This window comes from Larimichthys crocea, chromosome XI (assembly GCF_000972845.2).
Source record: "Larimichthys crocea isolate SSNF chromosome XI, L_crocea_2.0, whole genome shotgun sequence".
Classification (NCBI taxonomy): domain Eukaryota; kingdom Metazoa; phylum Chordata; class Actinopteri; family Sciaenidae; genus Larimichthys; species Larimichthys crocea.
In genome coordinates this window covers 3,402,258-3,429,378 of record NC_040021.1, presented here as the reverse complement: position 1 = coordinate 3,429,378, position 27,121 = coordinate 3,402,258, and the positions used below count along the sequence as shown (strand labels likewise).

At 41.4% G+C, this 27,121-nt stretch overlaps 1 protein-coding gene across 6 annotated transcripts in view; it reads right to left on the bottom strand.

Moving 5' to 3' along the window:
- The window catches only part of LOC104939732 (methyltransferase-like protein 22), a 33,462-nt gene extending 13,243 nt beyond the window's left edge, over positions 1-20,219 (bottom strand). The window contains exons 1-9 of one of the 6 annotated variants that reach the window (XM_027284310.1): positions 18,947-20,219; positions 17,436-17,489; positions 13,716-13,772; positions 12,757-12,924; positions 10,426-11,445; positions 10,083-10,236; positions 6,891-7,068; positions 4,148-4,228; positions 3,836-3,938 (exon numbers count right to left, since the gene is read on the bottom strand). In XM_027284310.1, coding sequence (XP_027140111.1) covers positions 3,836-3,938; positions 4,148-4,228; positions 6,891-7,068; positions 10,083-10,187 — 467 coding nt within the window. In that variant the 5' untranslated portion in view covers positions 10,188-10,236; positions 10,426-11,445; positions 12,757-12,924; ... (1 more) ...; positions 17,436-17,489; positions 18,947-20,219. Of the gene's footprint in view, positions 1-3,835; positions 3,939-4,147; positions 4,229-6,890; positions 7,069-7,840; positions 7,943-10,082; positions 10,237-10,425; positions 11,446-12,756; positions 13,773-17,435; positions 17,490-18,946 lie in introns of those variants that run through there. The other 5 variants (XM_027284311.1, XM_027284309.1, XM_027284307.1 and 2 more) reach the window with 5 other exon arrangements.
- Positions 20,220-27,121: the final 6,902 nt, after the last annotated feature.

Below are 27,121 nucleotides of genomic sequence, written 5' to 3'. Positions count from 1 at the left end.
AAGGCATCTTTGCTACTTTTAATGATCTCCATATTAAATATAATCTACCTCAGTCTCATATGTTTCGATACTTCCAGATATGGAACTATGCTCGTACACACTTTGTCTTTTCCTCAATCTCCAACGAAATCTCTTACAACTGAGCTTCTCTCCCTTCCAATGGCTCGCAGTAAGATTTCAGTATTATATGACCTCATATCATCTGCAAATATATCTTTTCCTGAGAAGGTCAAAGATAGTTGGGAAAGGGAGCTCGACTTTGGTTTGTCAGATGAGTGGTGGGAAAAGGCACTGATGAGGGTTCATTTTACATCTTCTTGTGCTCAGCTTAGTTTAATCCAATTTAAGGTCCTCCATAAAATTCATCTCACAAAAAAACAGACTTAGTAGGCAATCTTCCAGGCACAAACAATATCTGTGATAGATGTGGTTTATCCCCAGAAGATCATGTTCATATGTTTTTTTCCTGTCCCAAGTTAGTCAACTTCTGGTCATATTTTTTTAAGTCATTAAGCAAAGTCCTTAATATCATGTTGGAACCCACTGATATCTATCTTTGGTGTACACCGTACTCCGACTAGTCTTACTAAGAAAAACTCTGATGTCGTTGCCTTTGCCTCGCTTATAGCCCGCAGACGCATTTTGTTATACTGGAAAAGTCCAAATACCTCTTCTTCTACTTCTTGGTTGAATGATTTAATGTCTTTTTTATCTTTGGAAAAAGTTAAATATTCTCTAAGAGGTTCAGCAGCCAATTCTTATAAAAGATGGCAACCTCTCATCACTTATGTTAACACCCTCACCTCTCTGGATCCTAACTAAATTGATTTGACACATCCAATTTTTATTTATCTATTTACTTATTGTTTTCAGTATCAAATTTGATATTGTACACACTGAGCGTCCTTTATTTACTTATCTATTGTCCTTAATATTAGCAATATTCCTTTATTTACTTATCTATTGTCCTTAATATTAGCAATATTCTTTCTCCACTACTTCCCTTTGTTATTTTATTTAATTTAGTCTAATATTAATTTACTTCCTTCTTCCTCACCATTCAATTAATTTTCTCATATGTATTCTTACTTATTTTCTTACTTCATTTGAATTATTTATATATCATTGTTATTATTTATTTTCATTTCATTTATTTTTATGTAATTTTATTTAATTTTTTCTCCTCTCTCCCTCATTGGTTTTGGGAGATGTTTTTCTGGTTTGTTCTCAAAAAAAGAAAAAAAGGCAGGGGAAACAGCTGTGGTATAACTGTACCTTGTATTGATAACTCTGAAATGCTGATTGCCAATAAAAAAAATTATAAAAAAAGAAAAAGATGACCCAATGCAGTAGCATCGACAAAAAAAAACAAAAAACGATTCTATAATATGTACGATGGACATGGGAGAAGAATGAAAAGGCCTTAGTGGTTGGATTAAGATATCTCCAAGGATCACAAAGACCAAGCGGGTTCATAAAAGATTTCAATGTAGTAGCTGAACTGGACAAAGTGAGGGGCCTAGCAGAGGACTTATCTAGAACAGGATCTTGAATAAGGTTGGAATCGCCACCTATAATGGGGTAATGACTGTCCATCTCCGGGAGAGAAAAGATGGGTTATGAATCCCTTTCTATATTCAACAGTGAAGGTGAATTCTTGAAGCCAGAGTGCCCACCTGATTGAGTTGTGTGCTGGGTTTCGTGGTTTTGAACACCCATAGAAGAGAGGCATGATCTGTAACCACTGTGAATAGTCTACCTTCCAGGTAAGTTTTCCACTTCTGAACGGCCCACCACTGCCAAACATTCTAGCTCAGTGGCAGCATAGTTTTTCTCTGCAGGGTTTAGCGGCTGGCAAAGGCGAGGACTTCCTCAGTTCCATAATTGGATTTCTGGACAAGCACAGCCCCAAGTCCAATCTTACTGGCGTCAGTGTATACCACAAAGAGAGCATTGAAGTTTGGATCGCCCAGGACAGGTGGTTTAACCAGGTGATTTTTCAGGGTAATAAACACTGTTTGGCATGCAGGTGACCAGCTGAATTTTGCTCCTTTTTTCTTTAGGGCATTGAGTGGTTCTGAAATCTGGGAAAAGTTGGGGACGAATCTGTGATACCACCCAGCCATGCACAGGAACCTTTGTAGGGCTTTGAGGTTGGTGGGTGCAGGGAAGTCCTGCACAGCCTCAATTTTGTCTGGGTCAACATAGACTCCTGTAGCAAAGACAATATGGCCCAGGAATTTCAGAGGTTCTGAACAGTTTACTTTTCTTCATGTTCACAGAGAGGCATGCATTTTGGAGTTTGTCCAGGAAAGCTTGGACATCATAAGAATGCTGTTCCCAGGACGAAGAGAAGATGATAATGTCATCTAAGTAGAAAAAAACAGATGATTCCCTTCAGCTCTCCCAGTGCTCTCTCCATGAGCCTCTAAACGGTGGCAGGGGCATTCTTAAGTCCAAATGGCATGACTTTAAATTGGAACAGTGGCATATAAAGGCTGTAATTTCTCTCACCTCTGGATCCATCTCCACTTGCCAGTAGCCACTATTTAGGTCTAGTGAAGAGAAAATAACAGCACCTGAGAGACTATCCAATATCTCCTGGATTGTCGGAATCGAATAACATCAGTGACTGTGTTATCATTCACTTTTCGGTAATCAACACAAAACCTTGGTTTCCCTTCTTTTTTGGGAATCAGTTCAAGAAATCAAGGCCCCCTGGACAATCCTACCCTCAACAATCCCATCTGCAGCAACAACACTCTCAGCCACACCATTCTCAGTGACCCCATCATCGTCTTTGTCAGACTTGACTCTGACTGGCACCCCAACATTGTTCTAGTTGACCTGCTACAAAAAGCAGCACCCCAGATGGGACTCCAGCGACGACGATTTAACACACATAACGTCTTAACGCTTAATGTCGCTGTCACTCTTCTCCTCACAGACTCTCCTTCTGACTCTTCTTTGTCTTCTTCGTTCACCGGTGACTTGCACTCATCCCAAATACCCTTCTTGGAGGATGGATTCAAACTGTGCGGGGATCGGTGGTTTATTTCCATTGGAGTAGGAGATGAATGTGGGTGGATGACGGAGGAAGCCATGAATAGAGGTGGGTTTTAATGGAAAGGTGTGTAGCAATGTGGTTCTGACTTTGCGGGCGCTACAGTACCTTTAAATGTGCACATAACAAATATGTTTTGCGATAATTTGATTTTTACAGAATTCCAACCATAGCATTGACTCCATGCTAAATTGTTTACAAGATCAGATTGTTTTTGTATCCCTGGCTGAATATGCATATCCTTTATCTTTGTCACTTACCATATATTCCTTGGAAGTTTTATGATGAAACAATTTCAATTTAACTCAATTTTATTTATATAGCACCATATCAAAACAAAAGTTATCTCGTGACACTTTCCATTGTACATTTAGAAGCAAAACAAGAGTTAGGACGGGATATGTACAATAATTTCTGTAACTTTCTGACACTGACTTATGCTTGCTGTACCATTCAAGTTTAAACATATATTGTCTCTCTCTGATCAGAGACTGCAGAGGAAATATAATTCTAATAATTCTTTCTGTCCTATGATGGCAATGGGCATTTGTATCAACACTCATCAACCAGTTATGAAAAATTCACTCACCAAACAGAACACAAGTTTTGTTTTTGTAAATGTTTTTGCAAAAGCATGGTTTCCTGAATATTCTTAAACATATTTAGATTGCACTAGAGAAATAATACCCTGTCAGAATAAGTTGGTGGCACATGTTTTAATAATATATGGACTTGTAGGGTTATATTCAAACATTTCCTCTTTCTCCTTACCTTCTCTCTAAGGAAATGATGATTGTGCAGGTATGATGAAAGTTATTGCAGAGTCGATACAGTGTTCGGAATAGGCCATCTGTCAGATCATCATCATAGCAAACTGGTGACATAAAAAACAAATCGAAATATTTCTTTCTGCTGTTTTGTCAGTCTCTATATGCATTATGTAGCCCTGTGATTCATACTGTGCCATTTAATTTTTGTATACTTCATTTCAGACCGTTATGATTCTGTTTTAGCTTAATTAACCTTTGACTGAAGCGCACTGGAGAAGAATTGTGTGATGTTCTCATCAGTTCAATAACCTACCATCAGCAGCAATGATAAAGCTGGTGTTGTTATACAGATCTGCTACTTCGTCCTCTGTCCAGCAAAATTCTGTATCTGAATCTAAAAAGAAAAATAGAAAGCCAGACAGTCTAAGGTCAGAAGGTGGTTGGTTCTTGTTATTGCAGCCACTCATACACCAGGATACCAAGGTGGCCTTGGAAGAACTATTAGTAAACATTCACCCATCCACCCAATCACAGATCCTCTATTAATTAGTAGAAATGATTTCTAGGAAGAATAATGTGTTATTCCATGATAATAAATCCTATTGTCACAGTCACATGGTCACTTGTAGAATAAGTCTGAGTCATCACTAAACTAATTAGGTGCAATTAGCCTTGGCTATCAGGTAGCAATATGCGATATGTCATTGTTTACGATATATCGTACTCGCAGCCCAACATGCATATTGACAAACATGGGGGAAGGCGGAGCAGATACGCCGGGCAGGGATTACATTACATTACATTATATTACATTGCATTTAGCAGACGCTTTTATCCAAAGCGACTTACAGAGGAGGACATAACTTGAGAAAGGTGTAAAGGAGCACAGAATAGTTGTTAGTTTTGTTAGGCAGGGAAGCATTCTCGAAACAGAAAGGTTTTTACAAGTTTTTTAAAGGTAGAAATGGATGTTGCTGTTCTAGTAGCCGTTGGTAGGTCATTCCACCATTTGGGGACGACCACAGAGAACAGTTTAGAGTGACCTCGCTTTGCGAGAGGCGCGGGTACAACTAGACGGTTTGTATGAACGGAGCGTAACGCCCTGGTCGGGACATGAGCCTTTAGTAAGACGCTGAGATAGGCAGGGGCAGATCCTGAGGTGGTTTTGTAGGCTAGCGTCAGAGCTTTGGGAGGGAGGAGCTCTTTTCCTCACGCTCCGGCCGCCAATCAGAAACTCAGGTCGGTCAAACCTCCACAGACAGCCTGAAATGTCTCTGAAGCAGAGACTATGCAGGTGGATTCACAGACTAAACTCTGATCATCTACCTGTGTGTTCTCACTTTGTTTATTTCATGTAACAGCCTCTAAATCTGAGTCCGACTTGCAATTTACGCTGCAAAATATAATGACACGAAGAAGTTTAATTTGATTTGTGTCCGATGATTAGAGAGAGAGAGAGAGAGAGAGAGAGAGAGAGAGAGAGAGAGAGAGAGAGAGAGAAACCTTTGGTAGCTGTTATTATTCAGCAGAATAAAAAGTTATTTCCTGATTGTTTCACAGCGGTTACATTCAGCAGGTATAGACACGCCCACCACCAGCTGCCCCTAACCTTTATTATCATTTTGGTGATAGATTTATAGTCAAAAAGTCATTTTTATCGTTACCGTCATAAATACCAGAAATTATCAGGATACATTTTTTATATATCGCCCATCCCTACTATCAGGATAATCAAAGATAATCATAAAGAATAACTATATTAATGTTCCTCGGAGTACCATCTTTGAAAAACGGGAAAAGATCATAAAATACACTAAACTATTAACTTGTTTTTCTGATATAATGCCATAATTATCTTAATAATTACAAGCAAAGCTATGAATCTGAAAGTATATGCTTACTGAAAAAAGAAAAGTTGAACCAACTTAATTGAATTGTTTCAATTGGTAACACCTAATTTAATTAAGTTCTTTGAAAATAAGTTAATAAGTTAGATTAACACAACTGATTTAAGTCACATGTACTTAATAAATTAATTGTTGTCAAATAAACATTTTGCATTAATCTAACTTAAAATGAAGACATTTCAACTTAAAGTTTTCAGTTTTTCCAACCCAATAATTTGCATAACCCAAAAGTAAAATATTGCTCTTTTCTTACCTAATAATATGGTTTAGTGCAAATTACTTTTTGTAGTAACTCTAAAATGAAATTTTAGTTTGTTTAATAAAGCTAAAATTACAATTTTATGTTGGCTGAAAATATTTAAAAAAAAATCTAAATCCAATGGGTTTAAAAAAATGCTTTATTGTATAAATGTAAAACCATTAACTTTATGGCCACACAGCTTTTGGGCCAACACATTACACATTTGTCCATTTCAAAACACATATGCACAAGATGCAAGTAACTGTTAGTAGGACCACAAAGCTGTTATCATAGTGTAAAATAGTGCAACACAGTATTACACAAATATGCAATCTCAACACATATAGTGTCAACTATGAAAAAGTGCCAAGAGTAAAGAAACTTCTCTTCAGCTATAGCCAATGAATATATATCTTAACAGTGTAGCTGACCAATGGGGATGAAAAAAATATAAACACTTCTTTTAGAGTTTTTGGAGTGTCACAACAGTTTGTTGTATAAGCACATCAAACCTGAAATGCAACCTTTCCCTTGAAACGGAGGGAAATATGTCTGAAAAAAATAAATAAATAAATAAAATAAAAATACCATACCCGTTACAAAGTATGTATAAAAGCACATTAAATTGTGGTTTGAGATCTCTTGGAGAATAAAAAAGGCCCAACATCTAAAAGAGACTACATATTTTACATGCTATATGTCCAAACACAGTGGTTCCTTCGCATTATGGCACAAGGCCATTTGTTAGTCATCGTTGTGTGCCATTACTGGGAGCTTTGAAGTTTGATATACAGATTTTGGACTTTGGAGGACATCTTGTGCTGATCAAGCTGCATTGATTTTTTGGAGAACTTCAAAAGTAAAGCGAAAGGGTTTTGGATAAGCTAGGTTGAGTGCATAAATCAAACCTAGAAGCAGGGCACGAGCTGAGGCAACCGAAGTCAGTTCATGCAACACTTCCACGCCCTCAATGACGATGCCAACGTCTGCAGGTGGCTCCTGCAGTCCCTCCCCCTCCTTTCGAATCACAAACACTGTCATAGTGACCTGCTCCAGGTCCCTCTGAACATCATCTGCTCCACAGTCCTACAGAGGGGTACAAGACACAAACACAAATCATCATGAGCCTCACTTCTTACTGTGCTTTAGTGTTTGGGTGATGTACCGATATGTGTTATGTGCTGGGCTATTTCTTGGCTGGGTGTCATCACACACCAGAAACAGCAGAGAGAGGTGTATCAATCTGACTCTAATCTGATTGTAAGCAAGAAAGATTAGATTTCCCAACATGTCAAACTATTCCTTTGAACTTAAATAATCAAGTAAGCCCTTCTTACTTACTAAAAATCAATCCAATATGTTATGTGTTGTTGCTGGGAATTACATAATGTCCAATATGGTCATGATAATAAATACATGTCAGCAATCCAACCATAGTTCAGGTGTTATGGTTGTTCTAACAACAAACAACTAACAAAAATCTCTCTTTTTTTAGTACACTAAATCTAGGAGAAGGCAAAGAGATATGGAGGGAAAAGGAGGAGAAGAAGAGGAGACAAGGAGGTGAAGAGAGAAAAGAGAGAGGAGAAAGGGGGAGGAAAGAATAGATGAGGTGAAGAGAAGAATGGAGACAACAAGAAGAAAGAAAGCAAAGAGAGGAGAGGGGAGGAAAAGAAGAGACGAGGAAGATGGAAGGAAAAGAGAGTAGGAGAGGGGAAAAGAGGAGGAGAAATATAGCCATGATAATAAATACAACATGTCAGCAATCCAACTATGGTTCAGGTGTTATGTTTGTTCTAACAGTTAACTTATTTTCTGTCCCTTTGACAAGATGTGCTGACAAACTGTTGAAACTTACAAGCTATTCCTTGATCAGACCATCTGCATCTTCTCCCAGGAAGATGGTGAGGGCTTTCAGCACACATTCCCTCCGGTATGAAAGTAGATTAGTGCCATATATCTGAAGAAGAGCAGACTATGATTTGCACTTGTAAAACCCGTAATTCGCAACTTGTGAATGCGCATCTCGCAACTTGTGAACGCGCATCTCAGAGTTTGTAAGTGTAACTTCAGATCCACACATCTGCAAAAAGCAAACTGCAAGCATATTTCACAACTTGTGAAAGCGCATCTTCGAATTTGCACTTGTAACTTCAGATCTGCAAAGCTGCACAACATGATTTGCATGCGCAGGTTCCTATTTGCTCGCTCAGTTGCGTCATCCTTCTCACGTGATTTTTGGCACGATTCACTCGGATGGATTTGAAGGAAACGATTTGCGCGCAGAGACCAGGAATGCCTGTTCTACCACTCTTGTCCAAGAGGTGGCAGTGTGGTTATTGGATAATATATCAATAAACGGCTCAGTGGTGGTGGTGGGTGGCTGGCCATAGACATATATACATAGACGCCGCATTGAGCGGGTTGGTCGTTGGTCGCGATACGTAAAACGGCGCCGCCGTATGGTTCGGGCAGATCTGCCCGTAAACTAATACAAGGAAATGGACTGAACTCATAAAGCGCCTTTCTACAAAGTTCTTTAAAGTTAATGTCTCTTATACACCCATTCCACACACACTAATATATCTGGGAAAACAACAGGCACCAAAAAACAACGTATGTAACTTTTAAAGTGATGATTATAAATGTTTACTCCTTATGTAAGCACCAAACCAACGTATGTATTTTTCTAATGCTGAGTGTTTACAGCTACTAATGTGTGTAACACTGTTACTGTGATGATAAATATTGAAATATTTATATATAACATTTATCTGGTCTATAATAACCACATCCTGAAATGTAGATGTGACATGAGGGTTTTCTGAATAAAGAGCCACCACACACATATAGTGTGTGTGGTGTGTGTGTGTGTGTGTGTGTGTGTGTGTGTGTATGTATGTATGTATGTTGTATGTATGATGTATATATATATGTATATGTGTGTGTGCTTTTATTCAGAAAACCCTCATGTCACATCTACATTTCAGGAGTGGTTATTATAGACACAGATTAAATGTTATATATAAATATTCAATATTTATCATCACAGTAACAAGTGTTACACACATTAGTAGCTGTAAACACCCAGCATTGAAAAATACATACGTTGGTTTGGTGCTAACATAAGGAGTAAACATTTATATCATCACTTTAAAAGTTACATACGTTGTTTTTTGGTGCTGCTGTTGTTTCCCAGATATATAGTGTGTGTGTGAATGGGTGTATAAGAGACATTAACTTAAAGAACTTTGTAGAAAGGCGCTTTATGAAGTTCAGTCCATTTCTTTGTTTAGTTTACGGGCAGATCTGCCCGAACCAATACGGCGGCGCCGTTTACGTATCGCGACCAACGACCAACCCGCTCAATGCGGCGTCTTGTATATATGTCTATGGCCAGCCCCACCACCACCACTAGCCGTTTATTGATATATTATCCAATACCCACACTGCCACCTCTTGGACAAGAGTGGTAGAACAGGCATTCCTGGTCTCTGCGCGCAAATCGTTTCCTTCAAATCCATCCGAGTGAATCGTGCCAAAAATCACGTGAGAAGGATGACGCAACTGAGCGAGCAAATAGGAACCTGCGCATGCAAATCATGTTGTGCAGCTTTGCAGATCTGAAGTTACAAGTGCAAATTCGAAGATGCGCTTTCACAAGTTGTGAAATATGCTTGCAGTTTGCTTTTTGCAGATGTGTGGATCTGAAGTTACACTTACAAACTCTGAGATGCGCGTTCACAAGTTGCGAGATGCGCATTCACAAGTTGCGAATTACGGGTTTTACAAGTGCAAATCATAGTCTGCTCTTCTTCAGATATATGGCACTAATCTACTTTCATACTCCGATGATTAATGTCCACAGTCTAGAACAACAAATGTTGATTTAAAACAGTAATTCACAAGCCCAGAGATTCATTATAGAAAGAAAAGGGAATGAGTTCCGTGGTGTATTTTTTGAGTCGCTAAAAACCATTATGCATATGAAAGCCATGATTAGCATTGGCCTGCCCATATTAATGTCTTTATGAAGAATTCAGATATATTTTGACAGCTCTCTTAGTTACGAAGTATCTTGTTCGATGGTACAGATTTACCTGGTCCAATGTGTCCATGATGTTTGCAATCTTTTGGCGTGTTGCTCCTCCTTTGGCACGTATGACTTTGATCAGCTGACTTGAGTGCACGTCTAACTGGGCCATGAACTTCCCCTCGAGGAACAGCCATGAGCCTCTGGAACTTTGTATTTATCTAAAAACAAAACACAAATGACAGTAGATATTGTAAAAAGTATAACATCTGTAAATTCAAAATGTAAATTCTGTCATTAAGTTCAGTGTTATACAATCTGAACCACATCAAGTAATGGCTGATTCATGAAAGTTAGCTGCAATAAATCCTGAAGCATACAGACTTCGATCACTTCAGTTCCATTCTTACCTCTTTCTGGGTGAAGAGTGCAGGCCATCTGTCCTTCAATTAACAAATGCTTGGTTCTTGGTTTACCACCTCATGTCGTCAGTAGGCAAACGTGTTAGCCATTTTGTCTGCAATGACCCTTTCATTGTCCCTTATCCCGATCACTGTCAGAAGTTCTAGACTCACTTTTTCCATGCTGTCCAGAGTCTCACCAGTAGGAAAGGATGGATAAAAGTTAGCTTTAGAACGTTTTGGCTTCTTCACTTTTTTAGCAGGGTAAGTATCTGTAGTAGATTTAGATTTCAAGGAGTTTACACACAGCTCTGGACACCCCTGTAATTTGAGCTAGGTCCTGTAGTTTGCCATTTTGTACTTCAGTCGTTTCCAACCGTAGCAGCCATTGAATGAGCCAGGATCTTTCAAACATGGGTGCTTTTTGATAAGGGCCTCTGCAGCTGCGCAGAAATGTGCATCCTCTGGATAGGCCTTGTAACAGTAAATTTCTTCTGCTACTCTCTTTTCAGGATATCAGACAGCATTCGGGAGCTGAGAGTCAACATTTTTTGGCTCACACGGTACTCAGTATTCCCCCTCTCTAGCTGTAGCTCTGTGTCATATGAAAATTAAGGAATTGCAAAGTCTTCTGGCCACTGTTGCGTTCGAGATGACACAGATTCAGCGGATGAGAGGATAATTGTGTCATTTGATGCACCCGAAGCACCGTCATCAGACTCAAAAGAAATAGACAGAGATGAAGTGGACTGAAGGTCACTGATCAAAGGTGGATTTGTTTGCTGGTGGATCACTTTGATTGTCCCCAAATTCTGAAGTTCAGTGGTAGAATTCAGATTGAAGAAGTCGTTGCCAGTCTTGGTCCATGTATTGCAGTCTGAGGTTATCTTTTAACCCAAAGGTAGTCTTTATCGTGCCAAGAAAGTCTTCAAGTGACTCTGGGATGCCATTTGGAAGAGTCAGCTTTTCAATGTTGTTCTCTCCTAAAATCACCTTCAGTCTTGTAGGTGTTGAACCAGCCATGGTGGTCTGAGAACAGAGCACAAGCACAGTCAGTGAGGATCAACATGTAAACCACAGACATTTCCAATTAGGAGAATTTAATGTCAAACTAGAGGAAAAGAGAGAAGGCAAAGAGAGGAGGAAAGGGGCAAAGAAAATGAAGAGGAGAGGTGGAGATCAGCTGAGGCACCGAGGAGAGAAGGCAAACCGAAGAAGAGAGGGGAGGAGAAGAGAAATGGCGAGAATGTGGGAGACATCGAAGAGAAGAGAGAAGGAGGGGTGGAGGAAATGAGAGGGGGTGAGGAGAAGATGGGAGACAAGGAGAAGAGAGACGGAAAAGAGAAGGAGAGGTGGAGGAAAGGAGAGGAGGTGAGGAAAAGATGGGAGACAAGAAGAAGCGAGATGGAAAAGAGAAGGGGAGGTGGAGGAAAGAAGAGGAGGTGGGGAGAATATAGGAGACAACAAGGAGAGGAAAGAAGAAAAAGAGAAGAGAAGCAGAAGGGGGGAGAGCATAGGATTAGCATTCACTGACTGGAATCCAGCAACCTGCATTTAAAAAAATGACATAACTGATCAGTTGCCAATGACATCATCACACCACTTTGGCTTACAGTATAAATATGTAAAATAAATATGTTCTGAGAACACATTAGTATTGTATGGGTCTGGGTTTTGTTTTCCCACTTAAGAAAATAATTTATCATATTTTGAGGCCTCACCCCTTAAACATGGACATATCGTTTCAAAGTGACAAGACGCATCCCTCTAATTTCAAATTCATCAAATCCAAAGCCAGCCCTCTCTAATTAGATTTTAAAAGGATAAGTTCAAAACAAAAGTTTAAAAACAAAACCCAAATGCCCATATGTCCTTTTTTTTTTGCAATTGTTTTAAGAAGAAGAAGAAAGAAGATATACTTTATTAATCCCTCAATGGGGAAATTCTTTTTTCACTCTATTTTATTATTTTGACATGCATTTTAACCCAGACACACACATGCAGTACAAGGTACAATGGCTCATAGAAATGCAAATGTGGAGAGAGATGGTGGAGTGATGGGCAGCCCCCTGAGAAGCACCCAGCGAGCGGTTGTGGGGGATCGGTGCCTTGCTCAAGGGCACCTCGGCAGTGCCCAGGAGGTGAACTGGCACCTCTCCAGCTACCAGTCCACCTTCCATATTTTTGATCCATGTGGGACTTGAACCGGCCACCCTCCGGTTCCCAAGCCAAGTCCCTATGGACTGAGCTACTGCCGCCCTTTATATATAAAGCTGATACCTGCTCAGTGTAAAACTGAATTAAGTTCAAATGAGACATTACTATTTTGTGCTTGCATACCTTTGTTGTTAATGAAGTGAAAGTACGCAAGTTCACAGGTAAAACGAGCTGCCTGGCACGCCTCCACACAGGAATGCCCCTCTTGAAGTAGTCACAGAGCTGAGAAGAAGTTAGATCAGAAGGTGGCGGTGGGGCATCACATTGGACACCAAGCCAAAGGTTGTGGCACTGTCCAGGGTTCAAACCAGAGGTGATGTTTACAGTGTTCATCTGCATCTATGTACTTAAATATATGTATTCAGACACAGACTAGAAGTGTGCTAGGTCTATAAGAAATCTGATGGCTGTATTTTCTGTGTTCAATAGCATAATACTTTCTTCTATGATTTCTAATTTTAATGTACAGACATTTGTCCTCCATTCTACAAAGATTGAGTCGTGTTGATTATACCAGTAAAACTATTAGTACTGTACATAAAAAATTGTTTACATCTTATGTTGAAAAGGGCTTATAGACAATCACCTGCATTTCACATTTACTGTAACCACAGTTAAACCTTACCTCCCACATCACCCGTGGCCATGACCGCATGAACTGTGCGCGCCAACAGGCATACTGCCAACCACTACTTGTGTATAAATGCGCGTGCCCGAAGTAGCGTAACGTAGCTTGGCGGTATAATGTGCTAATGCTAATGAATAACTAACAGTAAGCCAACACCAACACACTGAATGAATACACAACTTTAAGCTCGCGTTACGATATTAAAACAAGAGAGTCCTGCCAGCAAACTACTAACTTAACCTACATGTCCAAGCACAAACTACCAACAGGTCTGATATTTACATTTCGCTAATGTTAGCAAGGCTGAATGATAGCGGTTTGGTCAGGTCAGTTTACTAAACACTTAACAAACTTAACAATACAGTTGGACTATTTATATATCTAATATATTAAAATATTAGTTCTACATTTTACTTACCTTCAAGGACTATGGAAAAAGTGATATCTTCATTACCTTATTCCCAAATTGTTGGAGCCGAAAAAATGGCGTCTCAACTGCAGGTAGAAAATTCTGGAGAAGGCAGAGACGCACTGCGTCACGAGAAATCTAATTGATGCAGGTTGACTAAACTGAGAATAGCAGGTTACATCTGTACTGAGGGAACAACACATAATAACAAGTTGATATACTTCACAAATGTAGACTGGCTCCACTAAAGCAGAAATCTTGATGAAACTCACTCTGAACCTTACGTAACTTCAACTACTGCTGAAATACACTTTTTAGAGTGCTCAGTACATTGCCAGTGTGTAAAAAAAAAAAAAAAAATCCTGTCAGCCAGGCTGGAAAAAAGTTCTTGTTTAGTCGGACATCTATGCAGTGTCTACATGTATAGGTTGTCAGAGGAAATTGGGTCACTCTGGGCATTTTTGGTGCCCAGAGCGACCCAATTTAACAGCTCTGTGTTAACTTGTGTCATTCCTCCTTAAGCTGGCACACTTATTATTATTATTATTTATTTATTTTTGGCCTTTTCAAGCTTTATTTTCTGATAGAGACAGCTGAAGAGTGACAGGAATGTGGGGAGAGAGAGACGGGGAATGACATGCAGGAAAGAGCCACAGGTCGGATTCGAAAACCCTGGGTCTTCCGCAGAAAGGACCAAGTCTTCGCATACAAATAAAAGTAGATATATAAAAAGCTATATATAAATATAGAGCTCTGATTTATATTAACAATTTAAATCATTGTTGGTGTCTTTACTTGTCATGTTTAATCACTGCTTTGAGAAAAGAGTTCTGATCATCTGATGCCTGATTCTTAAGAAAGATAAACTGGGGATGTGTGCTCATCCTACTGGCCTATCAGTTTGCTCAATTTAGATTTAAAAATTCTATCTAAAATACTAGCCTCAAGTCTAGAGAAAACCCTCCCATATATCATTGATAACAACCAAACAGGATTTATTACTGTAACTCATATAGCAATGTAAGCAAGGTTACTCAACATCATTCAGTTGTGTCAGCAAAACAGTATTAAGGTACGGTAGGGTCATTGGCTGCAGAAAAAGCATTTGACCATACAGAATGCGATTTTTGTTTTTCACACTCATGGAATTTGACTGGGTCAAATTGCCTTATCACTAATCCACTGGGGGCTGTTATCACAAATGGTTAATGCTCTCACTACTTCACTCTTGGAAGGGGTGTAAAGGGTGTCACGGTATTTGCGACGACAATCGAACCAGTGGCAGAAGCCATTAGAACCCACCCCTCTATTTACAGTATCAATTAATCAAAGACAACATAATATCTCATTCTATGCTGACAATGTTTTATTTAAGCAACATTACATGAGAGGGTGTGCTTTAACGGCATTATTGGCATGAGAGTGATGCATTAAAGTCAAGCAGCAACCTCCGGTGCTGGGCGCTTGACACAGGCTCCTGAAGTCCTGGAGTCAGTCGCCCTAAGCACCCATATTAAAATACCCAATTTCACAGCAGAAATAAACATTTTTACAGCCTGGTACAGACAACAGTTTTGGTCTTCATAGCTAATTTCACTGTTAATGACAACTGTGAGAGGGTGAATTTTTTTTTAAACTCACCCATTTAAATGATATTAAGGCTTAAAGTTTATATATCCTGTTCATATGTACACACCTTTTCACTTTACTACTCTGCACTTCTGGTTAGATGCTAAACTGCATTTTGTTGTCCAAGTACCTGTTACTGTGGTCAATGACAAAGTTGAATCTAATCTAAACTAAAAGTTACACAAAATGCTGTTACAGATGGCCTATTCGAGCACCCTGAGGTGTCTTTCATGTCAGGTCTGTCGATGATCCACACATTCGTTGATATTTAGATTAACTGGAAGGCAGAAGATGTACATGGCAGCAGCCAGCACAGCATACTTAAGACTTCAAAACAGCACTTAGGAAACCTATGTGTGACGTCACTCAAGCTCTGTCCATTCTTTATACTGTCATTGTTTCACGTGATAGGCAGCTCAGCCACAGGATGGTAGTATGAGCACTAAGCCCAGTGGTTCATTCACTACCATGCTTCGCTGCATGGACCCCAATGAGAAAAGATAGAAACGATAGAAAATATAGAAAGATAACCCCGATGTTGGCATTGGCCTCCTTGATCCTCTTTTCAATAGCCCAAGTGACAGTTTCCACCATGCAGCAAGAGGGGAGAAGGAGTACTAAGGAGTCTTCAAATATCCTAGAAAGAGCTTCTGGCTTGGTATTCTTAGACCCTGGGTGGTATGATAATGTGAAGTTGAATCTGTTGAAGAAGAGTGCTCGCCCTGGCCCTTCCAGTCCTCAAGATATTTGCGCTTAGCTTTACATTTAGCCATTTTTGTAAATGAATCACAGCTTGCTGTGGGAAAGCGTCGGAAAACTTGTGCACTCGCACAGAGTGTGCAGTGCAGGTTGCCCCCACCCCAAGATAATTGGATCCGTGACATGTTTGTGACACAAAAAATTATGAAAGTTTTTTTTATTTAAGATGGAGAGCCACATTCTTATTGGCCAAGAGCCGCAGGTTGGCCTCCCCTGCTCTACTCCATCGTGATGAGTTCTGTGGATATGTCAGGTCAGGAGACTCACCAGCGCTCTCTTCCTCACAGGAGTGAGCCCTGTCTGCATGGGTTCCTCCAGAGTGGACGGTGGCGCTGAAGCACTGGTGTGCTGTGGCAAGTGACCCCCTCCTCCACCGATCTATTGTCGGTGTGGATGGTAAGGGATAAGTCCAGAATCGAGGTCGGGGGGAAGTTCGAGGGGAATGAGAAGGTCTTTAATTTGTGCGGAGAAGCCATGGAAAAATTAGTCAAACAGCGAGTTACACCCACTGTTGGCCGCTAAATTGCAGAATTGATGGCATAATCCGCTACCCATCAACTGCCCTGCCATAGAGACATGAGAGCCTGGGCCACCTCATGACTGGGAGCGGCAGAGTCGAAGATTTTACTTCAAGAGTTTGTGAACCTACTCAGGGAGTAGCAGATGGGAGAGTTCCATGCCCAATCCGCAGTGGCCCAGGCCTCTGCTCTGTCAGACAGATGAGAACTCCACTTGCCCTTAAATTTTGGCACCTTTTGCTTTAATTTGTGGGTCTGTGGGTTATACCATGGTGCTAACCTCCTGAGTTTAATTATCTTCTTTTTCAGAGGTGCAACATTTGAGTGTCTGCTGCACTATCAACAAGATGATCTATGTCACTGTTCACACTATATCATGATTATGATGTAACAGGCAGAATGGTTGACCATTTTGCAGGTTGAAAAAGATGATTAATCCATGGCTAATACGTGTAATTTCATGATTATACAACTACTTATTATATCTTATTTATCTGTGTATATTGTTGGAGCTTTTAGCAGTGGACAGGGATCAACATAGGCAGTATGACTGGTCTGCGCCTATGCAACCGCATGCCCAACAAACTGCCGTGCAATTTACACCTTCCTATTAGCACTAGCAGTCACTTTTTTAGGAATTTGAGCTACAGCTCCATGATCCTGTGACCAGTTCACTGCTTTTTCTTCTGATTGCTGTACTGACCACCGCAGACCACTACACATAGTAGTGGGGTGGATGAGCTAATGGTTGAGCTGAACATGTAAAAGCATATAGATATAGACTAGCTGAACATTCATTTGAAACTGTAGCACTGCACCATTTAATTACTAAATAACTGAAAAAAAAAGTTTGTGTTACCTGTACAAAGGTCATGCTGGAGCCAATCCAACTGTCTCACTCTGATCTCACCACCTGATGTCAGACAAGACAGTGTTAGCCAGATATACTGTCATAAGCACATCTTGGGTTTTAAATGTACTACAATTAAAGTCATTTTCTAGTTTTTATTCTTAATTAGCATTTAGGAAGGACAGCGAGGACAGTTTCAGTTAAAGATTTGGAAGCAACAAAAAAAAAAAAAAAAGGTACAAGATGGAGTGACCACTAGTAGTGATTTTTGACACAATCCTGCAGACTGTACAAATATGCTGTAGAGGTCCTCAAGGTTTATCAAAGATTTTGAATTTTTGGCTGTGCTAGTGGTGTTGGCTATAGGAATGGAAATGTCTGTCACCACTTCAACAATGGCATGACACTCAACATCTAGTCTATTGGCAATTTTTCTTTAAGTATCAAGAGAAGAGAGACCCTTTGCAATAAGCCTGATTTGTTTTGCTAGAATTCATTTGCATAAATTTGTATGCGTGTGACTGTGATCGACAGTGGAAGGCAGACGGTCCAGACGAATGAGAACTGAGCACAGAATTACCATGTAGGTCGTAGTTTTCTTATTAAGTACATGTATGAAAACAAACTTGTTGAGAACTAGAGGTAAGAAAGGATTTTAGGCAGCTTGCTCCTTCAGGATCCTGGTGGTTTGAAGGTCGAAGCTCTTGCTAACCTTAGTGCTGGTCTGATTGATCTAGAGTCTTCTTCATGACAACAGCACAGAAAAGATTGGTATTCGATTTCTCCTGGCATAATTTTTGCAGAATCAGGTTTATTGCCAATGCAGTTTTCACATACAAGAAATGTGTCTTTGTTTTTGGTGTATAACAAACATTAAGTAAAAAAAATAAGTATTAAGTAGTAAAAAAAATAAAAAAAATAAATGTGTGTATAATATGTTTAAATGTATGTAAAAATAAATAAATAAAAGATCTGTACAGTTTGTGCAGGAATATACAAGATATTTTCCAGGCCATTTGCAAAGGTTCTCAGTATGCAGAATATTGAAAATATGCAAAATATTGATCAACATGAGGAAGTCCAAAAATTGTTAAATAAAAGGTGTGCATTAATGCAACATATAGAGTCCATTAATGTGTAGGTTCAACAGTGTTGATGATCTATCTGTCTATGAATGGAGGAGAATAGGAACAGGTTTTCTCTCACTCATGCACAAGTGGACACAGGTTCAGTTGTGGTTCTGAGAAAACACTCTTAACTATGCTGTCTCACAGGATTGCCAGCTAACAAGCAATACACCACAACCTTTCTTTCTTTTAAAACTGCTAATATACCTGACCATAACAACGCTTTACATAAGTTTATGTCTAAGGTAGGACTATTAAACTTTTGTTGCATTATTACAACAAAAGTATTATTGTAGATGTACTACTGTAATTGTTGACAGGGTTAGGTCAGCTCAGATTTGAAATAAATGAGGAGGCAATGAGAGCAAAAGAAAACTGATCAAGTTATCTCACCTGAGGGCTCCATCATGTGTCTATTTAACATTACATTTCTCTTGCACATTCTTAGAAGGTCTTCTCCCACATCTGTAAGACAAAAAAAGTATTTCAGCAATTAAAATTACCATTAAGATGTCTACATTAGATGTCTCTTGTTTGCTTAACTTTGCTATTCATTCAAAGACATGAATATAGTGATTGGCTTCTTGTCAAGTTTCAGTGACAAACGTGTCTTTTTAATTTTGTATTAATGGTGTTTACAGAGGGGCACCTCAGAAGATCACCCAATAGAGTGTGCACCCTATACTAAGGCTAAAGAGAGGCTAGAGAAGCAGTGTACAATAACTAAAGCCAGAGCACAACAGGTAGTATTCATAGTTTAGTCCATTAACTTTACCTGGATGGTACTCAGTTCCAGCGACATTTCAGAAAAGTTCAGAAGAAACAGTTGTGTTTCTTTGTTTTGGTGTACAGAAGTTAGAACTGGTTGAGTTCAGGATGTAAGGGGTCTGCAGGGATTTTCTCTTCCCCTTCACTGATCTTTGTGGGCAGACTGGCATATACAGGATCTAGAAGGGAATGATTATGAATAAGCAACAAATGAAGAACCAGGTGAGTGGACAACAGAACCAGGCTCAGCAGCCCCCCACTGAACTGGGACCGAAAACAGCCTCTGAGACCAAAAGACAGCCAATGCGATTCATAGTGGCTCTGACAAGGACTGACTTGCAGACAAGAGTTGTGAAGTAGGAACAGCAGTGGCCACACTTTCACCTTCTACTGCTCCTAAATCGAGAACGTACTGGCGTAGTGCATCTCGGTACACTGGTTGCTCAGCAGAAAACAGAGAGCTTTTCAAAGGGTCAACACAGTGCAGAAGATCACTGGCTGCCCCCTGCCTCAGTGGAAGACAGCATAGAGAGCACAGAGCAAAACATATCCTCCATTCCTGTTCATCCATCTGTTTCACGATCATCAAAGTGTGGCACAGTGTTTGAAAGACAAATAAATCATAAATTTCTCAATTCAATGAAAGCTTATGTCTCAACAACAATGTAATTACTTTGTCTCTTACCAGTATCATCCTATTATTAGGTCACTTACTGTTTGAGTTCATTGAATTAACATTTAATTCCTGCTAAGCATAGAATTGTCAGCAAAGGGCAGGCATAACACACCAGTAGTTGACATACTGTAGATAGAGAAGGAGTTGTCAGTAAGTTGTCAGTGGGACTGATGACTGCACATCCTCTTCGTGCTTTACGGTAACGTATTGTGTCACTTCCGGTATCGGTGTTGTTGCCACGGTGCTCTCTGCTCTGCTCACCTGAACAGATTTCCGTATATTTCTCACATCAGCGACTATCTACTTATCTCTGCACTACTCTTTGACTTGTTCTGTCTGTGAATAAACAGGTCTCTGAACTCTAGTAACTACAATCTGATAGTTTCTCCAGTTTCTGTTAGCCACACTAACTAGCCTAGCTTTAGCAATGGCGTCTCTCTCCTCTCCTCCTCTCTCCTCTCCTCCTCTCTCCTCTCCTGCTCTCTCCTCTCCTGCTCTCTCCTCTCCTGCTCTCTCCTCTCCTGCTCTCTCCTCTCCTCCTCTCTCCTAATATATATTATATATATATATATATATATATATATATATATATACAACTTATGCTCCCTTGTACGCGGAGTGCGTAACTCCCCGAGAAAACGCGTTTGCGGACATAAAAAGTAGAAATGGGCATGCCTGTGCCTCCCGGCAGCCCAGATTTGAAGCTTGTCGGCCCCGAAGTGTGCAGAATAGATGATTATGTACGCCAAACGTGGTCTGACTTGGAAACGGGGCAGGGCGGGACACGGAGGGCTCCATTCCTCTAGGCGGACCTTCGCTCTGCTTCTAGCCGGGGATGGCCCTCGGGCGGCCCAAAAAAGAGGGCTTCGTCCGGCTCCCCAGAGCCACTGCTCCAATGCGTTCATGGCTTCAGGACTGCAGAATAGAATATATTTGAAGGCAAGCATGGTTTTAACTGTCTCCAGCTTGGATTTCGTGCGTTATGGACATTTTATGCTCTCCTGTACGCAGAGTGCGTAACTCGCCGAGAGAACGCGTTTGCGGACATAAAAGGTAGAAATGGGCATGCCGGTGCCTCCCGGCAGCCCAGATTTGGAGCTTGTCGGCCCTGAAGTGTGCAGAATAGATGATATGTACGCCAACACGTGGTCTGACTTGGAAACGGGGCAGGGCGGGACACGAGGGCTCCATTCCTCTAGGCGGACCTTCGTCTGCTTCTAGCCGGGGATGGCGCCCTCGGCGGCCAAAAAAGATGGCTTCGTCCCGGCTCCCAAGAGCCACTGATCCACTGCGTTCTTGGCTTCAGGGCTGCAGAATAAAATATATTTGAAGGCAAGCATGGTTTTAACTGTCTCCAGCTTGGATTTCGTGAGTTATGGACACTTTATGCTCCCTTGTACGCGGAGTGCGTAACTCCCGAGAAACGCGTTGCGGACATAAAAAGTAGAAATGGGCAGTGCTGTGCCCCCGGCAGCCCAGATTTGAAGCTTGTCGGCCCCGAAGTGTGCAGAATAGATGATTATGTACGCCAAACGTGGTCTGACTGGAAACGGGGCAGGGCGGGACCGGAGGGCTCCATTCCTCAGGCGGACCTTGCGTCTGCTTCTAGCCGGGGATGGCGCCCCTCGGGCGGCCAAAAAAGATGGCTTCGTCCCGGCTCCCCAGAGCCGCTCCAATGCGTTCATGGCTTCAGGACGGCAGAATAGAATATATTTGAAGGCAAGCATGGTTTTAACGGTCCTCAGCTGGATTTCGTGCGTTATGGACACTTTATGCTCCCGTGTACGCGGAGTGCGTAACACGCCGAGAAAACGCGTTTGCGGACATAAAAGGTAGAAAAGGGCATGCCGGTGCCTCCCGGCAGCCCAGATTTGGAGCTTTTCGGCCCTGAAGTGTGCAGAATAGATGATTATGTACGCCAAACGTGGTCTGACTTGGAAACGGGGCAGGCGGGACACGGAGGGCTCCATTCCTCTAGGCGGACTTCGCTCTGCTTCAGTCGGGGATGGCGCCCCTCGGGGGCCAAAAAAATTGGCTTCGTCCCGGCTCCCAAGCCACTGATCCACTGCGTTCATGGCTTCAGGACTGCAGAATAGAATATATTTGAAGGCAAGCATGGTTTTAACTGTCTCCAGCTTGGATTTCGTGCGTTATGGACACTTTATGCTCTCCTGTACGCAGAGTGCGTAACTCGCCGAGAGAACGCGTTTGCGGACATAAAAGGTAGAAAAGGGCATGCCGGTGCCTCCCCGCAGCCCAGATTTGGAGCTTGTTGGCCCTGAAGTGTGCAGAATAGATGATTATGTACGTCAAACTTGGTCTGACTTGGAAACGGGGCAGGGCGGGACACGGAGGGCTCCATTCCTCTAGGCGGACCTTCGCTCTGCTTCTAGCCGGGGATGGCGCCCCTCTCGGGCTTCCAAAAAGATGGCTTCGTCCCGGCTCCCCAGAACCACTGATCCACTGCGTTCATGGCTTCAGGGCTGCAGAATAGAAATATTTGAAGGCAAGCATAGTTTTAACTGTCTCCAGCTTGGATTTCGTGCGTTATGGACACTTTATGCTCCCGTGTACGCGGAGTGCGTAACACGCCGAGAAAACGCGTTTGCGGACATAAAAGGTAGAAAAGGGCATGCCGGTGCCTCCCGGCAGCCCAGATTTGGAGCTTGTCGGCCCTGAAGTGTGCAGAATAGATGATTATGTACGCCAAACGTGGTCTGACTTGGAAACGGGGCAGGGCGGGACACGGAGGCTCCATTCCTCTAGGCGGACCTTCGCTCTGCTTCTAGCCGGGGATGGCGCCCCTCGGGCGGCCAAAAAAGATGGCTTCGTCCCGGCTCCCCAGAGCCACTGATCACTGCGTTCATGGCTTCAGGGCTGCAGAATAGAATATATTTGAAGGCAAGCATGGTTTTAACTGTCTCCAGCTTGGATTTCGTGCGTTATGGACACTTTATGCTCCCCTGTACGCGGAGTGCGTAACTCCCCGAGAAAACGCGTTTGCGGACATAAAAGTAGAAATGGGCATGCCGGTGCCTCCCGGCAGCCCAGATTTGGAGCTTGTCGGCCCTGAAGTGTGCAGAAAAGATGATTAGAGATTTTGAAAGGATTGGATCGACTGATCATCGCTTCACCCTTTCCCTTCCTCTCTCCAAATTGGACAAACCTCAACAGCAGCCTTTGTATCAGGTTTTTAAATTTATTAGTATAAGGATAGTGATTTTAGGGAATAGGATTGATCATATTTGAATTAATTAAGCTGTATGCTTGCCCTTGCTAAATTTTGCAATAAATATATCTACTGCAGTCAAAAATTAAGTTGTGGACCTCAAATTTATAGCATCTCCTAAGGTCGTTATTATCAGGTATAGTGTGTTTAACATCTTTAAAGGTTCTAACAGGTTACTCTAGCCCAAAGAAATTAACAGATCCTTGGGGCTTACTGTTTAAGCCACTAAAATTATCCTAGCAACCATACCAAGTGCCCAGATCAATGAGAGGGGAGCTGCCGTGAACGTACGTGGCTAGTGTAGTATTTGGCCCACAGGGGCTATTCGGTCAGGTGCTATACTAGAGTAAGCAGGGTAGATGTGCGGATGAAGGCAGTTAGAAGCTAGGCGAATCTCCATGCCACCAGCTTAAACAGTCTTCTTCTAAATTGTCCCGATAGGGGCTTGAGGATCGGACCCATGAGACGGAGAGCTGGACCAGTACCACCTGTTCAGGGGTAACTCGGGATCTAACACTATATATATATATATATCAAGGGAACAGCCCCGCGGGCCACTCCCCCCCACGCCACGCACCCCACCCCCGCATCCCTTCCGCCAGCAAGCTTGTGGCCCCCGTCGAAGTTCTGCAGACGAGAGATACCCCACCCCCCCGGCAGCCGAGAGCCCCAACCAAGAGTAGACAGCACGAAACGGGCGCATCAAACGGCGGGAGGGCGGGACACGGAGGGCTCCATTCCTCTAGGCGGACCTTCGCTCTGTTCTAGCCGGGGATGGCGCCCCTCGGCGGCCAAAAAAGATGGCGTCTCCGGCTCCCCAGAGCCATGATCACTGCGTTCTTGGCTTCAGGGCTGCAGAATAGATATATTTGAAGCAAGCATGGTTTAACTGCTCCAGCTTGGTTTCGTGGTTATGGACACTTTTTGCTCCTCTCGCTCTCACCGCTGTCCATGGTGCTGAACCAAAGATGCCTTGACCCACGCATCACTTACCTGCCAAGTCTATCGATTTCCCCCTCCACTCAAAAATTGTTTTTCAATTGTTCCACACTCGAATGTTTGAGTTTCAAACTTTTGGGAGTCATGTATTTGCATATTTCTTAATTCTGGACTTTTTTAATGAGGGAAAGGAGTTTACAAGATAATTTAACTTTTTGGGTGTGAAAACGATATCAGTTTTCATTTTTCATATTAGCCTATTATTCAAGAAAAAGTATTTTATAAAGGCTACACATTGACACGTCTAGGAGTCTTTAATGGTTGAATTGTTTGATTGATTTATCACAAAATGATTACTTATTGTGATAATATTCACAGTTATTATTTAACTACATGCTGAAATCAGATGCTATTGTTTCAGCCGTTATGAGATTTATTTTGATGAAACACACATATCTGTGCACATAAAAAGCAGAGACGGGCACGCCGTGCCTTCGGGAGCCCAGATTTGGCCCTGAAGTGTGCAGAATAGAGGATTGTCGACAACGTGGTCTGACTTGGAGACGGTGGGGCGAGATATACTGGGCAGTACCGATTTACTGAGTGTATGCGCAGTACCACTGGGCAGTACATTATTACTGAATGCACGCACGTATTCTGGGCATACACATATTACTGAGTGTACGCGCAGTATACTGGGTGTACACATTGCTAAGATAATTTTTTAAGAAGAACCCTTAATAAAAGAGGACTGGATCAAAATATCAAAGTTTAGTTGAATTTAATTCTTGTACAAGAAGGAGCGTTTAACAGTGCAAGACACAAGAGGGTTACAGAGAAAAGGTTCCCTGAGGAGCAATATCAATAGGTTCTTATACATTGTTCAAAAATGGGCTGTCTCTGACACCTCCCCTCTGGTACAGATAACATCATAACATTCCTTTAGTTGGTTTACTGCTCAGTCTGTCTCTCCTGTCCTTATACCACAAATTTATAATTGTCCCTCCCTACCAGCCTCAGTAAATCAGAGGCCAACTAAGGGAGGTATGCGAGACATACAAAGAACAGGACAGACACACACTATCTGTATGAGTTAAGAAATCTGCACCCCAGTATAATCATAATTTTTATAACATTTCCCCATGTTTGTACTATTTTAAAAAGGTACAAAATATAATCACAAGAATAAAATTAATCCGTGTTAATAATTGATTCATATTTGAATTTGTGAGAGCAAAAAAACTGTCTGGCAGTTCTTTAACATTCTTATTGTTTCATACTGTTACTTTCCAGACAGGAAAATTCTCCACACGGCCCTGCTGCCCCAGCGGCTAATAATTTGTGTTAGTAATTGTTACATCATTCGTATGCTTAATCACTCATTAAATGTAAAAATATAGATGTAACAGCAAATGTATTAGTACATTTATGAATCTAATAAAGAAAAATAAGAGCGGGCTGATCGTCTCATCGGACCTCTTTCCCTGCCTACGGGTGTTGTCCCTGAAACGAGAAAAAAACAAAACCTTTAAATGTATATACAATTTGCCATCAGTCTTTCTCTCTTAAGCATACATTACATCGGAACACTATAACTTCTTTCAGATTTTCTATAGGTTCTTCATTGTGCTGTGTAATAAAGACTAAACAGTGTGTCATTCTCAGTAGGTGTTTCTCCTCTCATGGGCGCGTAGATTGACTCTTCTACTCGCTGAACTGGACCCATTCTTCGTACTCGTCCTCATTCTCGTATCTACCGACACCTGGTCCTTCATCTCATGCCTCCCAAACTCATCAACTGTGGAGACAGGCTGATAGAACAATTGTTGTTTCGTTAGTGAGGTAGTAATTCATCTCTGTATCAATTCTCTCATACATGGAATGCAACAGCATCCACAGGTGACCAGGACAGTAATAGCAATTCCTACAGAAATTATCAGTAGGATGTTTCCCCATCTCCCAAACATATCTTCCATCCATTTTGTGATTGGATCTGTGATACCTGAATTGTCTGCCAGCTCATCTGACAGTGAGGTCAGTCCTTCCAGTGCCTTTGTTGTTGTTGTTGGGGATGAAGGTACAGCATAGATTTCCAAAAATCTTACACACATCTCCTTTTTCAGCCAAAAGCATGTCTAAAGCTAAACTGTTCTGCCAGGCCATTAGACTAGTGTTATCTAATTGTTTGTGGATGCCTCTAAATCCATCACAAGTGTTATTAATAAAAACGTTTGCTGTTGTAATAGATGTAATTTATCCCATCCACATTTTTATTTATTGTAACCACCAGGAATAATGATTCAAAACCTACTGCCACCTGGTTCCTAGCCTTAAACTCATCTGGGACTCCTCTGAGAACACCAAGTGAATCCAAATAGACTCTAGAATCAAATGAAGCTTATCACGTTTAACTCTGTGCATGTCTTCTGTTGTTAGTTTAGGAAACTGTGGAGTCATGGGAAGCAAGTATGTAGGCATCATTAAGTGAATCAGAGCGCAGGTACCATACCAGAGTTTAGGCAACTTAGGTCTTAACCTCTGTCCTCATTCTGCATCCCATTCTTTTGAATGGGTGCCATGGGTGCTCTGCCATCATACCTAAGGTGTAAGTAGCTGTTTTATTTATCACTTATCTGTAGGTACCGGTGCTCATTTGCAATGTGTCAGGTGTATCCAAAAGGTGACAGTCCTGTATTAAATATCATTGTTCTTATCATCCACAATCAGCAGGACTAGTGGAAAGAGTGAATGGTACAATTAAGGCTAAACTTAGGAAAGCCATGGATGAGACAGGAAAAGGATGGGTAACCTGTTTGCCAGCAGTAATGCTGAGTCTTCACATACAACCTTTTCATTTTAATGGAAAACAGGTCACTCAGTTTCGCAATTACATCATTTCTGAAATGTGGTCCATTATCACTAATATATGATTTCTGGAAATCCAAATCTTGGTGCA